The following is an 18,385-nucleotide window of genomic DNA, read 5'->3' as shown; positions in this document are numbered from 1 at the left end:
TTATAAGCAAACACTAAAACCTTAAAATCAATCCTAAAACACACTGGAAGCCAATGCAGGGAAGCCAACATGGGGGAAATGTGTTCCCCCATGAGAGGAGGAGAGACTGGTTGACACTTCAGGTCAGCGGCGTCGTCGTCGTGTCCTGGCGCTGGTCCTTCATCAGATCTGGATACGGCCTGGTTCCGGTGGACAGCGGTAAACCTCGGGATAGACAGAGAGACTAATATTAGTGTAGACGCCATCAATCTTATGATGTACCAGGTACATCAGGATTTACGGGAAGTGTTCCCGGTCCCGGCTGTTCTAAACTATGCAGCCTAACATTGAATTATAGAAGTCTATAATGTGTTATGTGTATGCTAGGTCGAAGAGATGTGTTTTTAGTCTAGATTTGAAATGACAGTGTGTCTGCTTCCCGGACAATGTTAGGAAGACTGTTCCAAAGTTTTGGTGCTAAATAGGAAAAGGATCTACCGCCAGCAGTCGATTTTGATATTCTAGGTATTATTAACTGGCCGGAATTTTGAGATCGCAATAGACGTGAAGGACTATAATGCGTTAAGAGCTCGCTCAAGTACTGCGGAGCCAAACCATTCAGTGCTTTGTAAGTGATCAGCAATATTTTTAAATGTATACGATGTTTAATAAGCAGCCAATGCAGTGTTGACAGAACCGGGCTAATATGGTCATACTTCCTGGTTCTGGTAAGAACTCGAGCTGCTGCGTTTTGGACTATCTGTAGTTTGTTTATTAAGCGTGCAGGGCAACCACCCAGTAGAGCATTACAATAATCTAGCCTTGAGGTCATGAACGCATGAACTAATTGTTCTGCATTATTCATTGAGAGCATATGACGTAATTTAGATATATTTTTAAGATGGAAGAAAGCGGTTTTACAGATACTAGACACGTGACTTTCAAATGAAAGATTGGTATCAAAGAGCACACCCAGGTTCCTAACCGACGACGAAGACTTAACAGAGCAGCCATCAAGTGTTAGACAGTATTCTAGGTTATTACGTGTGAAAGTTTTTTGGGCAATGATTAGAATTTCTCATTGTTTTTTCAGAGTTAAGTAGTAGGAAATTACTAGTCATCCAAATTTGTATATCAGCTATGCATTCCGTTAATTGTTTATGAATGGTGGAGAATGAGGGGAGGAGTCACTTTCTTTAGAGAAAGCAGTCCATGAAACCTGCGCGAGGAGACTCGTGCTCTCATAGTGACCACCATTAGCTCACTTAGTCCCTTTCACTCAGCCCAGCGACGCCATCGTTTCTTCGTCTAAGTTTGAGAGAAATAGAACGTTTTTAAACAAATGCCGGCGAAAAGTGCTTTTTTGAGAAATAGGCTCTGTTATACTCACCTGACTCACTGAAATCCGCCTTTGATGGTACTCACCGGATAGCCGCAGGGGAGAAGGCTGAATCAGCTTGCGTGCAGAGCGCGGTCATCAGCTTACTCCTAAAATGCCGCTCAGTAGCTTGCTGGCAGACCGCCGCTGAGTCAGCTTGATCCGCAGCGTAGCTTCTTCAAACGGTGAGAAATTGCATTACTTGCATTAAATTGAGCTACTGCAGTCTCGGAGTCTCAGCAAAGAGAAGATGATCATCGCTGAAGGAAAATAATCTGATTCCTATGGCCAAAATGTCCACTTATAGAGGGCTGGCCCTGCCCAATTCGGCGGGCTCTGGCGGGTTTTCACGCTGCTGTGCGGCAATAGGTTCGTTCCTCTCTGCGGAGTGACCATTGGCTCGTGCAGTTTCACTGCGTGATTTTATTAAAACTTCAGTAAATCGGAGAAAAAGGAGTTTTCCCATTGCGTCTTGCGACGCAGTACGAGTGAACCAACCGTAGAGAACTTGGAGTCACAGATTAGTTAAACAACTATTACAACATAAACAATACAGATCAAAGAACTAACTCAAACTGAGGACTAAAAGAGCAAACAAAAGGAACTAAATGGCACACAGGTATATCGAATTAATAACAAGGCCAATCAAATATTATGACAACCAATGAGGAGCAGGAACATGGGGAATTAGATCAAACTAAACATGCAAACAGAAACAGGGAAATCAGAACATGCACTTGACAGTTACTAGTGTTATTTTATTTTATATTTATTATAATTCATAGTGTTCAATAATTAAATAAGTTAGATACATTTCAGAATCATTTATTACTGATCAAAACCTTTAAATGAGTGAAATCATTTAGCCTAGTTTGAATTCACAAATTCAATAGCATGTTGCTATTATGACAAATATTCAATTACAATATGGATAATACATTTACCTATTAGATTAAATTGACCTATTGATTTACCGGGGATTTTGCTTTGACTGCCCTCTGTTATTAATATTTGATGTCATATTTTATAATACTGATGCATTTCTAGAAGCATATCAAAACACATTTGTACATTCTTTATACAAAGTTTAGCTAGTTTTTCACACAAATCAGAAATAATTGGCATATATCCAACTAAATAAAACAAATGAATCTACAGGATATTAAAGTTATTAAATTAAAATATTAAATATTAAAGCTACAATGGTTCATGTTCATTTGACTTTAAACTTGTTTTACTCCTGCTTTATTATTATTTTCGACCACATTTCAAATTTAAAATGTTGGTTATAATTCTTCATTTCATTAGTCCACTGGATAGTCCACACTTCCGTCCCTGACAATCCTATTGACATCTATTAAATGTCACAGTTATCACAAAGGGATAGGAAAACAGCTATAGGTGAGACAGGACAAAACTCAAATGAAACGCAAGGAAATACACAGAATCAAACAAGGTAATTAATAACGAACAGCTTGAACAGAATGACGAAATCAAATCAGTAGCCTAACTGACGCGGGAAAACAGGGAACAAAGTCCAAACATAACAAAACCGTGACAACAGTGAAATAACACGAAATATGCTAACAACAACAACAACAACAACAACCATCTTTGTGCTGTTTCACACAGATTACCTCTAACAAGCTCTCAAAATTAGCGGTTTTGAGGGAAGAGAGAACTAAATGAGAGCTAAATGTTCTTTAGCTGACTGTGCTCTTTAACATTTATGTTATTTACTTATTTAAATTAATGTTTAAATAATGTTACAAAAACTGTCTAGCAAACCTTATTGGTCCTCATCTGAAAATGTATCATATTTTTAATCATTTAGAATAAAAGACTCATTTGAGGTGTTCTCAGTTCTGGTTGTCCAGTGACTTCCTGCAAGACACTCTTCTGCCATCTTCAGGGTAAAACTTGACATTTCATGCGACAATTAGTTGCTTGCACAGACTTCTTTTTTTTAAAATCTTGGATAGTGCATTATGTTTGGCAGCCTTTTAATTCTATTTAAATATTAATTATGTTTATTGCGACTTCAGCTGATGGTGTCTGATCATTTCACCCCTTTTGTCATCATGCATATTCTGTGTAATGTCATGAACGTGCATTTGAATTTTGTATCTGTAACTGCAAATTTGAGTCTAATTACAAATGTAGAGCGTTTTGTTACATTTATAAGAATGTTTGACCAATCTAACCATATTTTCAGTTCATATTTTCAAAAGTTCTTAACATTTTTTTATTAGACCATACATTATCCGTGTTCAGAAAAAATATGAATTCGGGTTTTATTGTGTAAGTTACTAGATATCCAACATTCATATGACAAAACAAAAAAACAAAAAAATACAATAACGTTTTGTTGTCATTGCATAAGTACCAATCTTTCCCAGTATCTACAGGTGTTGTCTTTCTCTCTTTCTCTCTAAATCCATATTATTTACAGACACTTTCTTATCTTTCTTATCTTATCATCATGTTTCATTGGATGTCCATTCATTGGGCTTGTGATCATGATCTTATAGCTTCCAATGATGCCACAGTTGCCACTGCATGGTATTTATAAAAAAATATATATGTTGAATGGAAGTTTGACAAACTGTTTAAATATTTAATCTTAGATGTCACATTCCTAAAACATTCATACTTCAATGCAGTGCAAAATGCAATTTCAAACCATTTATAGGCCTAATTAACACACCTCCTCCTACAAAGGGACTCTCCTTGCGTTTAACATAGTTTCATAAATCTCATGCAACCGTAATTTTCAAACAGGCCCTACAGGTTTACTCCAGAGCGTGAGGTATCTCGCCCTACGAGTCATGCTGTTCGTTGCACCTTTCGTTTCTCGTGTCTCAAGTTTCTCCTTTAGGCTTGATTACAGGCGCAGATAACATGAAGACTCCTCTAACACCATTACTCTCAGGGGCCGTTCTACTTGAAAAGGGACAGTGGGGAAACCCTGGACGCTTTTGGGTCGTTGCGAAGGAAGAGGGATCCAGGGCTTGACCAGGGCTGGCATCCACCGAGACGGGAGAACGGGAGGTTATGAGCAGCGGTTTGATCAAGCGCCTGTTTCCTCTGCTTCTGCACTTTACCTTCAACTGTACGTATAACCTCTCAGTGGGATACGGGATACAGCTTTTCTGTCTTGACTGCATTAAAGTTTACTGTACTTTAATGTTAAGCATATTTTGGCATCTTTGCAGTTTTATTGAGTATCAAAGATACTCTAAAAAATGCTGGGTTGTTTCAACCCAATTTTGGGTCAAATATGGACAAACCCAAACGTTGGGTTAAAAATGTAATTAAAAAATCTAACCCAACGGCTGGGTTTGTCCATATTTGACCCAAAATTGGGTTGAAACAACCCAGCGTTTTTTAGAGTAGTCTCAAAAGTATATGTACTCTTTACTCCAATACATTTGTGATAAGTAATGCAATTACTCGTTACATTTTTGCATGGTATTTTTCTGCAGCACTGTATTTCTGATACAAAATATGCATTATTGTCATCTACTGGGAGAGTATTAGGTACTATACACTCTAAAAAATGCTGGGTTGTTTCAACCTAATGTTGGGTCAAATATGGACAAACCCAAACTTTGGGTTAAAAATGTAATTTAAAAATTCAACCCAACGGCTGGGTTTGTCCATATTTGTCCCAAAATTGGGTTCAAACAACCCAGCATTTTTTATTTTCTTGTGCGTTTTGCCCTTCCTCACCCAAACTTGTCAACAAGGCGATATGTGAGCGCATTAGCAGGTAGTTGTGGATCGCAGGTGTTTCATGTATGAGATGAGGACACGGCTGCAGCTGGTGATCCAGAACATCCAGTGCAAGTAGGCTTTGACTTAACATGATCTTATTCATCCATATTGAAAAGACCTTTTTGAGGATATTGGTTTACTTGTGCCCGCTTGACCTTAACTGAGACTTGAGTGTCTGTAGAGGTTTAAGAGGTTCTTGTGTCGACCTTGATTTATTGCGATTTTGAGGTGTTCGGTTTAATTTTGATTTTAGAAAATAAACGTGATTGTTCTCTTCACAAATCAGCGCTTTCTTGTTTTTCACTGGCATGTCTCTTGGGTGTTGAGGACTAGTGCATCTTTGAGCCTTTCAGTATGAGTAATAATCAGATACTCTAAGACTTTTACTGGAGAAGTATTTGAACTGGTGACTTGCAATGGTGTAGTTTACACTTTAGGGTATCTGCACTTTTGAGTATGGTTTTTAGGTACTCTTTACTGCGTATAGTACCATATCAGTGTATTTACACACTTTTCTGATGCTTACAAAGCATGTCACTTAATCATTAAACAGTCACATATTTTTAAGTTACAGTAAATTTGACTTATTTTCCCTTCCAGATTGTAACATTTATCTGAACATTAGCTTCTTTATAGCTTTGGTGGAAATTAACTTTATACATATATACAGTGATTGGTAAATCCTCTGCTAAGACCCACATTATTATAGGTATTAGCGTGTATAGATATTAATTTGGCACTACAGTATTATGGTCCTCCTGAACAGGTTTATGCAATGAACTTAATTTTGACATTCTCAAAATGCTTTTAATCAATGCAAGGAGAGTGAATGAATGTTGCTTGAGGCTCATTCTTGAAAGTACAGAAAGTAAAAAACAAATCATCATAAAAATCCGTTTTCTTCCAAATGTACGTCAAATGTTAATATTGTTTATGCATTTCAGATTCAAGTACACCACCGACAGCTCTTAACACCTCAATGCACTCAGTAAACATGAAGCACGTTCTGAGATGGAGCCCCTTGCAGGCGTCCTGTTCCACTGTCAACTACTCTGTGCAATTTCAAGGGTACGCATATTTCTCAATGTTTTTTTTTAATTATTGCTTAGGAATACTTTTTAAAAATGCATTGTGTACAGTATGTCAGCATTTTATGTTATGATACACAATAAATATCAGCTGAAAACAATGAAATCATCACACGATGGCCACAAACCGCCCTGTAATGTATTTCTTTGCTTACTATTGGTGACTGACCTGTCCTTCAAAAAGACTGGAATGCTTATTTGTGCATCTGTACATTAAAAGATCAAATTCTGAGTTTCTATACCCAGCAGTAACTGTAAAATGTAAGGTATTGTCACTTTTTTAGCAAGTTTTTAGCAAGTTAACACTTAAATATGACACGTCACATTTATTTAAAGCGCTTTAACAATATTGATTGTTTCAAAGAAGCAAGATAAAAAGATACATTTATCAATTATGAAATGACTTCAAATTCAGCTGTAAAGCAGAAGGCAACTGTCATTATTAATCTCAAGTCAGTTCAATGGTGATTCCTCTCAGTTTGATGACAGTGTCGGTGTTGCAAACTTCTGTCAGTTTACATTCCGACTGCAATTCTTTGTACACGATGACGTTTGTTGATGTTATCAAAAGCAGCGTGGCAGAACAAGTATTCTTAAGCGTTTAGTCTCCCCTTCAAGCAAAAACATGTTAGGCATAGAACCGCTATGAAGCCAAAACAATCTCTGTTACCTTAAATGATCCGTTTACCACTGTAAAGCTGCTTTGAAACAATCTACATGGTTAAAAGCGCTATATACTGTAAATGAAGATGACTTGACTTGTGATGTGCTGGAGGAGACTTTACAGAGTGCTGGACTCTTGCATTGGCAATACAAGATCTGGACCAAAAATGTATGCAACTCTTGATGGAAATAACATCACAACATTTATAACATGCTAGAAACATAATAATCACTGCAATAATGATCCAATCATTCTTTAACGTTTGATTATTAAATCAAAAACAGCGACTTTTTCCTGGCAGACAAAATAATGTTATTTTCCAGCTAAAGTTAGTTTTGATTGATTCACTTCCGTCGCAAGGATCATTAGTTATTAAATTAGAGGCCGCTAAGACGACACCGTTCTCTCTACACAGACTTTAAACGCGAACCTGTGATAAACACTGATGGCGCTCACGTGCGCATCAAGAATTAATTCTATAGTTATGCGCATTTGAATATATGTGCGCAGGTTTGTAATTCCCTACAAACCAAGCCTTAAAGGATAATTCCGGTATTTAACACCTTGAGTCTATATTGTAGTTTGTTTTGGATGAACAAGAGTGGTGGACAACATTTTTTTGACAATGGTTCCTCTCTCGAGTTTTTGACTATAATAGATAACATTGGAGTCAATGGCCATGTCCGAAAATGTCATTAAAACAGCCAATAATGTTCGTTTACAAAACTGTTAAACTCACCGAGTGGTTAGTGGTGTTCGTTGATGATTATAAACAATATATCGTCGCAATATATGATTCCAATCCGTTTATTTTGCTATAGTAGAACTATTTTTTCAGACACTTCACAACCGTGTAACTTCCGCTCAATATTTGAATATGAAGCGTTAGTTAGCACACTCCCGACCACTTGATGGCGATAACCGATGTTTATGTCTCGCGGGACACTCACGGTCACAGTCGAGTTCAACTTCATATTGCACTGGTCAGTGGTCACGTCTTTCAATATTTTCAAGGTTTTGTTTGTTTATTTCGCTTACTCTCCCGGAGCACAGTTGCTCTGCTCGCTAGCCTTATGAGAAACGGAAGCGAGCAAAAAGACTACATCGACCAAATGTAAACAGCCCCCTTTCCGTTTCCGGTAGCGCATTTATATTAACGAGCACTCAGTCCTTCAATAGAATTCAATGGGATTTTACAAAATGACGAATAAAACACGACAGAAACTGTATTTCGCAACACTTTTTGTTTCTGGAACATCAACTAACATCACTAATCACTCGGTGAGTTGCACAGTTTTGAAAACTAATGTTAAAGGTTGTTTTAATTACATTTTTGGACATGGCCATTGACTCCAATCAAAAACTAGTCAAAAACTCGAGAGAGGAACCATTGTCAAAAAAATGTTGTCCACCACTCTTGTTCATCCAAAACAAACTACAATATAGACTCAAGGTGTTAAATACCGGAATTATCCTTTACAAACTACTTGTCTGGCCTTAAAATTTTGATACAGAATTTTATCACTTTGGGGTAGATACGCGAAACCGAAATTTTTTCACAATGCTTTATCTGTAGAGTGATAAAGGAATCCTCCATAGGGAGAGGCTAGTTGGCACTTCAGCACTGCGTTGTCATCGGGTCCAGGTGAAGGTCTTTCGTCAGATCTGGATACGGCCTGGATCCGGCAGGCTGCGGGAAAACCTCGGGATAAACAAAGACACTAAAATTAGTGTAGATGCCATTCTTCTTATGATGTAACGAGTACATCAGGATTTAAGGGAAGTGTTCCCAGTTCCGGCTGACCTAATCTATGCAGCCTAACATTGAGTTATAGAAGTCTATAATGCATTATGTGAATGCTTGGTCAAAGAGATGTGTCTTTAGTTTAGCTTTGAACTGACAGAGTGTGTCTGCTTCCCGGACAATGGTAGGAAGACTGTTCCAAAGTTTTGGTGCTAAATAGGAAAAGGATCCACCGCCAGCAGTCGATTTTGATATTCTAGGTATTATTAACTGGCCGGAATTTTGAGATCGCAGTAGACGTGAAGGACTATAATGCGTTAAGAGCTCGCTCAAGTACTGCGGAGCTAAACCATTTAGTGCTTTGGAAGTGATCAGCAATATTTTCAAATTTATACGACGTTTAATAGGCAGCCAATGCAGTGTTGACAGAACGGGGCTAATATGGTCATACTTCCTGGTTCTGGTAAGAACTCGAGCTGCTGCGTTTTGAACTAGCTGTAGTTTGTTTGTTAAGCGTGCAGGGCAACCACCCAGTAGAGCATTACAATAATCTAGCCTTGAGGTCATGAACGCATGAACTAATTGTTCCGCATTTGTCAATGAGAGCATATGGCGTAATTTAGATATATTATTAAGATGGAAGAATGCAGTTTTACAGATACTAGACACGTGACTTTCAAATGAAAAACTGGTATCAAAGAGCACACCCAGGTTCCTAACCGACGACGAAGACTTAACAGAGCAGCCATCAAGTGTTAGACAGTAGTCTACAAAGACTTTCAGTGAATTTAATCTCTGGTGCCAAGTCATGTGTGAAAATTATTCTTCATGCTCCTCCCAAACATTCTTTCACAATTCGAGCCTGATGAATCATGACATTGTCATCCTGGAATATGGCCATGATGTGTCTTCCTACATGGTTGTTTAAGAAATGAAAAGCTACACACTCTATCAACTAGGGTTAGAAGAACTGTTGCCAATCAAATAACATGATAGAAACATAGTGTACATTCTATCGTGAATATTACTCATCTCTGATTCTCAATGTAGGGAGTATGAGTTTTACAAACTTAATGCCAGTTGGATGAATGCGTATGACTGCCAAGAGATCAGTGCAAACCGGTGTGATCTCACCCACGACCTGGCCTCCAACTCTGACTACAGTATCCGCATAAACACAAACTGTGATGGACAAAAGTCATGGACGCAACTACCTGCCACTTTCAACAGGAGAGACAGTTGAGCATTATTTGCATTATTTCTTCTAAAACAAAATTAGAGATGTCTGAAATGGATCAGTTGGGTCACATGTCCATTTGTGGTCTTTTATAGCAGTGTTGCTGGCTCCGAAAATGACCGTGGATGTGGAGCGGGATCCCATCCAGGTGGGCTTCAGTACAACACTTTCTGATATGACCATCAACCTGAAAGTCTGGAAGGAGGGGGACGAACAGAATGTGAGAATATTTTCATACTTTCATTTTGTATCCACTATATGTAACGTGATATTTGCCATCAGCTCTCTGTATACAGTAGATGTCTGGGCTTTGCTAATGAATGATGTGCGACACATCAATATGTATCGTGGGTAGTGACAATATGTATTGTGTATGAGAAAAAAAATCAAGTTTACAGAGTTTTAGTGTCAGTACTACATTAAACTACTATATATAATGTTGAATACAATGTATAGTAATGCAATGGGGGAATATTTGACATGAGGATATTGTTACTCCCCTAGTAGACGGCATATTTCAAATGAGGTTGCGAGTGTCGCTATGTTGCTCAGAGATGCAACAGTTCCTACATTGGCTTCAATTGGAACTTTACTGGGGTTTTTTTGGCCGAGCAAAAATAGACAAAAATAACTATGGCAATATTGTGTCTAAAATGTTGGTTACTTAATTATTCACTTCTGGCTGCAATGAACTGCCCATAAAAGCAATCATGCTGTCAGCTTAAATATTAACACAGTTGTGATTGTGCATGCTGATATTCGTATTATGACTGTGATATTGCTTAAAGGAACACTCCACTTTTTTTGGAAATAGGCTCATTTTCCAACTCCCCTAGAGTTAAACAGTTGAGTTTTACCGTTTTCGAATCCATTCAGCCGATCTCCGGGTTTGGCGGTAGCACTTTTAGCATAGCTTAGCATAGATCATTGAAACTGATTAGACCGTTAGAATCTCTCTCAAAATAATGACCAAAGAGTTTCGATATTTTTCCTATTTAAAGCTTGACTCTTCTGTAGTACATCGTGTACTAAGACCGACAGAAAATAAAAAGTTGCGATTTTCTAGGCCAATATGACTAGGACCTATACTCTCATTCCTGCTTAATAATCAAGGAACTGCTGCCGTACCAGCAGCGCAATGATATTACGCAGCGCCTGAAAATAGCAGTAGCACCTCACTGCAGTACACGAGATCCAGGGGGCGGAGTTAGATCCAGATCTAAGAGGTGGAGATGGGTAGGTTAAGGGGTGGGTTTAGGGATCAGGGGGTGGAGATTGGTAGGTTTAGGGGTGGGTTTAGGGATCGGGGGTGGAGATTAGTAGGTTTAGGGGTGGGTTTAGGGATCAGGGGTGGATATTGGTAGTTTTAAGGGTGGGTTTAGGGATCAGGGGGTGGATATTGGTAGTTTTAGGGGTGGGTTTAGGGATCAGGGGGTGGAGATTAGTAGGTTTAGGGGTGGGTTTAGGGATCAGGGGGTGGAGATTAGTAGGTTTAGGGGTGGGTTTAGGGATCAGGGGGTGGAGATTAGTAGGTTTAGGGGTGGGTTTAGGGATCAGGGGGTGGAGATTAGTAGGTTTAGGGGTGGGTTTAGGGATCAGGGGGTGGAGATTGGTAGGTTTAGGGGTGGGTTTAGGGATCAGGGGGTGGAGATTAGTAGGTTTAGGGGTGGGTTTAGGGATTTGGGGTGGAGATTGGTAGGTTTAGGGGTGGGTTTAGGGATCAGGGGGTGGAGATTAGTAGGTTTAGGGGTGGGTTTATGGATTTGGGGTGGAGATTGGTAGGTTTAGGGGTGGGTTTAGGGATCAGGGGTTGGAGATTGGTAGGTTTAGGGGTGGGTTTAGGAATCAAGGGTTGGAGATTGGTAGGTTTAGGGGTGGGTTTAGGGATCAGGGGGTGGAGATGGGTAGGTTTAGGTATATGTAAGGTGGGAGGACTTGGATCTGGATCCAACTCCTCCCCCTTGATTTCGTGTTCTGCAGTGAGGACCATCTCGAAAATAGTCCCAAGCTCGGTAACTTCCAACGTGATTGGCACTAAGTTTGTAATATCATTGCGCCTGCTGGTACGGCAGCAGTTCCTTGATTATTACTCAGAAATTAGAGTATAGTTCCTAGTCAAATTGGCCTAGAAAATCACAACTTTTTATTTTCTGTCGGTCAAGTCAAGTCAAGTCACCTTTATTTATATAGCGCTTTTTACAATACAGATTGTATCAAAGCAGCTTCACAGTGATAACATGAAAATAATACAAAAAACAATTTCATCATCGTCCACTTTTGAGGCAGATCTATAATATTGTTGAATATTAAATGTCCTCAACTAAGCAAGCCAGAAGGTAAGGCAACAGCGGCAAGGAACCAAAACTCCATCAGGTGACAGAATGGAGAAAAAAACCTTGGGAGAACCCAGGCTCAGTCGTGGGCCAGTTCTCCTCTGGTCAATGAGTGAACAGTGGATGATTATGATTCAAGAGCATTACAGGTCAGAATTTCAGAATGAATCGGAGTATTTGTCCAGTTCCGGTTGGGTTGAACTCGGAGTGGAGACTGGTTGACACTTCAGGTCAGCGGCGTCGTCGTGTCCTGGCGCTGGTCCTTCATCAGATCTGGATACGGCCTGGTTCCGGTGGACAGCGGTAAACCTCGGGATAGACAGATGTAGGTGTAGGTGTAACACATGATGTAACTACAGAAGAGTCAAGCTATAAATAGGAAAAATATCGAAACTCCTTGGTCATTTTTTTGAGAGAGATGCTAACGGTCTAATCAGATTTAATGATCTATGCTAAGCTATGCTAAAAGTGCTACCGCCAAACCCGGAGATCGGCTGAATGGATTCGAAAACGGTAAAACTCAACTGTTTAACTCTATGGGGAGTTGGAAAATGAGCCTATTTCCAAAAAAAGTGGAGTGTTACTCTAAGCATAAAATGTGGTGCCGGCATCGATACATCTTTCCAGTAGTCAAAATAAAAAGCTGGAAAATATGGGCTGTGAAAAGTACAACCTACTGAACAAGTCTGTACATCTAACACTCTTGTCTTCATTTGTGTAAAATAAAATGAAAGTAAGTATAAGGTAAATCAAATCTTGGCCATCTGTCCTGACTAAGTCCTATTGTGACCTTGATGGATGTCTTTGCAGGCCTTAAATTATGCGATCAGAGCTTATCCCTATCATTTTTCCATTGCCGCCCATCGAGGGCGAGAGAAGATGTGCTTCAGGGCAGAAGCAGTTGTAGAAGCCATTAACAAGATCTGCAGCATTGACACGCAGTGCGTCATCATTCCTGGTGAGTGATCAGTGATCAAGGAAATGGTAGATAGATGTAATTACGTCTACAGAATAATGCATTAGGAAGAAACTATGAAGATAATTGACAAGATGGTAAATGTAATTGTTCACATTGACCTGTGATTTCCTTTCTAGAGCAGACACCTGACTTTGTGAAGCCGATGATAGTAAGCGGCGCTGTGGTAGTAGCGGTCGCCGTGGCCTTTATTCTGGGATGGTCGGCAACACATTTTGGTCCACAGATCAAAGAGATTTGCCACAGGGAGCCCATTCCCAGCGTACTGGTGAGTGTGTGTGTGTGTGTGTGTGTTTAACCTCATGATGAGTTCCTGTACAGCAGTGCTGGTCTAAAAAAAAAGAGTAATTAACTACTAGCTACTTATTACGTATTCAACAGATTACTGTACAAATTACTCTCTCTAAAATGTATTGCAATATACTTATTCATTTCTAAATCCCATATCAACCTCAACCAGCTGAATAATTCAAGGATAGACATGAAACTGCTCTTTCTTTTAATTCTTTCAAATAACAATAAACAATTACATAAATTATTCTTGAACTGAAGTGTGGAGAGGGAGAAGTTTATATTAAAACATTCATTTTAACATAAATGATACCAAGTAGAAGGCGCTAGATCCGCATGCTTTCAACCTGCCCATAGAGGAGGATCTCACTCACAGAATGTACATATAGTAGACACTGTCAGCCATCTTTTATAGGCTATGGAAGCTAAGCTAACAGGCTCTTGTTCTGTGGAGAAAGCGTAGAAGGGGTTACCATCCTCTTTTTCCCGGACATGTCCAGCCATCGAGATTGTCCAAAATGTCTGGAATTCGGCTTTTGTTTTCTGCAGTCGCCATTCATTGTTTACATGCACACCTTTTGTTTCAAACTAACTGAATTCATTCCGATTGGTGAATCCGAATGTAGTGTTTACATAAATGCTAAACAAGTGATCGGTTAATGTGCGTTCTAACATTGAGAAAATTCCCGCTCCTCCGTGAGAGATACGAGACTGGTGCGTCTCACAGGTGGCGCTCATCAGTAATCACGCCACCGGCCTCGCGTCGTTCTCCCGCAGCCGTCAGTCTCGTCCTGCTCGCCACAATAAACATGATGAACGCTGACTGTAGAACGCAAAAGCCGAATCCCAGACATTTTTGGCTATCTCGAAATCCCGGGCAGACTCGTCACGGAGACTCACTAGTAGCCTAGCCTAGTTAATGGTGCTTGCCTATGGCAAAGCAACATTAGTGTTATTGCTCATACTTATTATTTTACTTCTTTTTATTCCGCCGCTTTTTTGACGCGCTACTCCTCCCGCAGCTTTTGTCACAGACCCCTGAATAAGGTGTCAAAACGTGCGGCCTATTCGGGAATGGTGTGCTATGACTTTTATAAGCGATCGGGGGTGCGGTGTTCGCCCCAGGGGCGAAAAAGTCGACGAAAAAACGCATAGACTTAACATTACGTCAAACTTTGACGAGTCATAGCTCAGAGTTGGGATTTCGTAGAAATGTGAAATTTACCACATTTGGAGAGGCTGGCAGGCTCTGTAAGAACATACCTCACAATGGGGTAAAAGTTGCACCCCTGGGGGGCAGGAGCGGCCCAAACTTTTCCTATTGACTTAACATGGTGTAGGACGTCCCATGAAATGGAGAGAGAGAGAGAGAGTAAGCGATTTTGTATTGAACATAACTCTGGATCACAGTGTCATAGAGACAAGGGGGCGGGCTCATTTTACTCAGACGACCAATCAGTCTCTCCGGATCATTGTGAAGCTATCAGGCCACGCCCCTAGCAACCATTTAGAGCACCTTAGCAACAAGTTCCATAGACTTCCATTGAAAGAGATCAAATGGATATCTCTAGATAGAAGAGTCATAGAAACATGAGGGTGGTCTCGTTTGACTCGGGGCAGCAAACAGCCAATCATGAATCACATCAACACTTCCTAGCCCCTCCCTAGCAACCATTGTCGAGCACCTTAGCAACCAAAATTTACAGACTCATAGCTCAGAGCAAGGATGTCGCAGAAACGTGTAATTTGGCACATTTAAAGAGACTGGCAGGCTCTGTAAGAACATACCACACAATGGGGTAAAAGTTGCACCCCTGGGGGGTAGGAGGGGCCCAAAGTTGCCCCAATGAAGTACTATGGTGTAGGACAGCCCATGAAATGGGCTGTCCTACACCATAGTAAGCGATATTCTATTGAACATAACTCTGGATCACATTTGAAGAGGCTGGTAGGCTCTGTAACAACATACCACACAATGGGGTAAAAGTTGCACCCCTGGGGGGCAGGACCGGCCCAAAGTTGCCCCATTCACGTACTATGGTGTAGGACAGCCCATGAAATGGGCTGTCCTACACCATAGAAACCGCATTTGTATTGAACATAACTCTGGATCACAGTGTCATAGAGACAAGGGGGCGGGCTCATTTTACTCAGACGACCAATCAGTCTCTCAGGATCATTGTGAAGCTTTCAAGCGACGCCCTAGCAACCATTTAGAGCTCCTTAGCAACAAGCTCCATAGACTTCCTTTGAAAGACATCAAAGGGATATCTCAGGATATAAGTGTCATAGAAACATGAGGGTGGGCTCGTTTGACTCGGGGCAGCAAACAGCCAATCCCCAATAACCTCAACACATCCTAGCCCCTCCCTAGCAACCATTGTCGAGCACCTTAGCAACCAAAATCCAAAGAGGGATATCTTCCATTCTGAATGTCACAGAGACGTGGGAGTTGGTTTATATCATTCATACTGACAAGCAGCCTTTGGAGTTTCATGATTGGCAGCTGCCAAGCCACTCCCTAGCAACAAAAGAGAGTACCCTAGCAACCATTTTGCAAGACCTATATCTCTGCATCAAAACATCGTATAGAGATGGGGGTTGGTTTATACATTCACACTGACTTTGGAGCTTCATGATTGGCAGCTGCCAAGCCACTCCCTAGCAACCAAACAGATTACCCTAGCAACCGTTTTGCAAGGCGTATATCTCTGCATCAGAACATCGTATAGAGATGGGGGTTGGCTCTTTTGACTCATGCTAGCAAACAGGACTTGCTACATGCTACACATGCTAGCAGTGAATAGCTACATGCTAATATTGATTAGCTAAGCGCTAAATCATGCCAATAAAATGCTACAAACACCATAGTAACCATCTGTGACAACTACCAACCACCTAGTAACACCATAGCAACTACCCAGAATACCTTAGCAACTGCCTAGCAACGCCCTAGCAACCACAAAAATACCCTAGCAACCGCCTAGCAACGCCCTAGCAACCACCCAGAACACCCTAGCAACTGCCTAGCAACACCCTAGCAACCACCCAGAACACCCTAGCAACCGCCTAGCAACCACCTAGAACACCCTAGCAACTGCCTAGCAACCACCCAGAACACCCTAGCAACCACCTAGCAACCACCCAGAACACCCTAGAAACCACCTAGCAACCGCCTAGCAACCACCCAGAACACCCTAGCAACCACCTAGCAACCACCCAGATCCGACTAGCAACCGCCTAGCAACCAGCCAAAACACCCTAGCAACCGCCTAGCAACCACCTAGCAACCGCCTAGAACACCCTAGCAACCACCTAGCAACCACCCAGAACACCTTAGCAACCGCCTAGTAACCGCCTAGCAACCGCCCAGAACAACCTAGCAACCACCTAGCAACCACCCAGAACACCCTAGCAACCGCCTAGCAACCACCCAGAACCGCCTAGCAACCACCCAGAACACCCTAGCAACCGGGTCGTGTTTTTTGCCACTGCAAGCACCATTCACATTTTCTTCTGGAAATGTACGTTCTAGTTGTTTAACTGCGCTCTTACCGGTAGGTGTGGCTTGGGAGTGGCCTCATAGGGCAGCTAAGCAAGTGCATTCTGGGAGTTTTTGTCTTTCATCCACATGAGCCACAAATACACTTTCTGGCTTTTCCCAGTCTAGAAGGCTCCAAATTCAAAAAATAATTTCACATTTCTACTACATAAATGACCCATTTTAAATACACATTCATCTTTCCAGAGGTGAAGTATCCCTTTAAGTAATAACCCAACAATGCTGCTCTGACATCTGAATGAGCTCATCTTTATTTCCCAACAGAAACAACTTTGTTTTGTTTTACAGAGCACAGTTAAAGTAGCCTATATCTGACCCGGTTAAAATAGGACAAAGAAAACACACCAAACCATTACTATTTCTAGAAGTGATGACTTACAGTATCACTTGATCTTGTTTTTGTTTCCTCCAGCTTGAAGACTGGCCCACCAGCACACCCATCCTCTGTACTGGTGTTTCTCTGGAGCCCACAGACCTCCTTCAGCTGTCGGCAGTGCAGGTGGAGGGAAGCGTTTGAGCGACGTGTCTCAGCCGTTTCACTTAAAACGGGCCTCTCAACAGAAGGACCTCCTCTTCCACTTGAAAAAGAGCCTCAGAGTCGCAAAGGCCGCCTCTGCGCGGGACATGAGTCGAAACTTCAGACTGAGTTGCTGAAAAGTACCTGAAGCACTGATGTCACGTGTAGATGGACTGCATTTACTAACAGCTCGACCTTCTTAAAAGCAATGGCGAGTGAGATGTTTTGGGCTGGACGTTGAAATGATTCAAATCGCCTCTTGTTGGAAAATGAGACAAATGAAAGTTATTGATTTCATGCTGTATACACAGCATGTGTGGTGCTTTTTAATAGTCCCTGTTTTTAAATGTTTTGTAATAAGTGTTAAAAATAGATTTTTTCCTTTTTTGATCATACATGAATAACTGTGTGTGACCCGATTTGCCGTTTACAAATAAACTTATAAGAATTATAAGAATTATAGTCACATCAAATGATTACATTCTCTGTGTCTCCAAGATGCTATGGTATTATTCTGTCTAACTTCCTGGTTTCATGTGCTTTGTGTACGTTTAAGTATTTTAAGTGTAGTATCACAATATTGGTATAATATGTTTACTTAAGGTATAGCTAAGTAATTTCCCTTTTTACAAGAAAAAAATTCTTGACAGCAAATTGCTTTCTTAAAGGGTTAGTTCACCCAAAAATGAAAATAATGTCATTAATGACTCACCCTCATGTCGTTCTAAGCCCGTAAGACCTCCGTTCATCTTCGGAACACAGTTTAAGATATTTTAGATTTAGTCCGAGAGCTTTCTGTCCGTCCATTGAAACTGTATATACAGTATACTGTCCATGTC

The 18,385-nt window shown here is 40.7% G+C and overlaps 1 protein-coding gene across 1 annotated transcript; it reads left to right on the top strand.

The window, feature by feature from the left end:
• The first annotated feature begins 4,070 nt into the window (after positions 1 to 4,070).
• Positions 4,071 to 18,016, top strand: crfb16 (cytokine receptor family member B16). Its single transcript, XM_079614280.1, has 7 exons — positions 4,071 to 4,469; positions 6,079 to 6,202; positions 9,681 to 9,868; positions 9,963 to 10,087; positions 13,011 to 13,158; positions 13,296 to 13,444; positions 17,442 to 18,016. The coding sequence occupies exons 1-7, from the start codon at positions 4,412 to 4,414 to the stop codon at positions 17,544 to 17,546; spliced, it is 897 nt and encodes a 298-aa protein (XP_079470406.1). The 5' UTR covers positions 4,071 to 4,411; the 3' UTR covers positions 17,547 to 18,016.
• The last annotated feature ends 369 nt before the right edge of the window (positions 18,017 to 18,385 follow it).

This window comes from Phoxinus phoxinus (assembly GCF_949152265.1).
Source record: "Phoxinus phoxinus genome assembly, chromosome: 5".
In the NCBI taxonomy this organism is placed as follows: Eukaryota; Metazoa; Chordata; class Actinopteri; order Cypriniformes; family Leuciscidae; genus Phoxinus; species Phoxinus phoxinus.
This window is presented reverse-complemented; position numbering and strand designations above follow the sequence as displayed.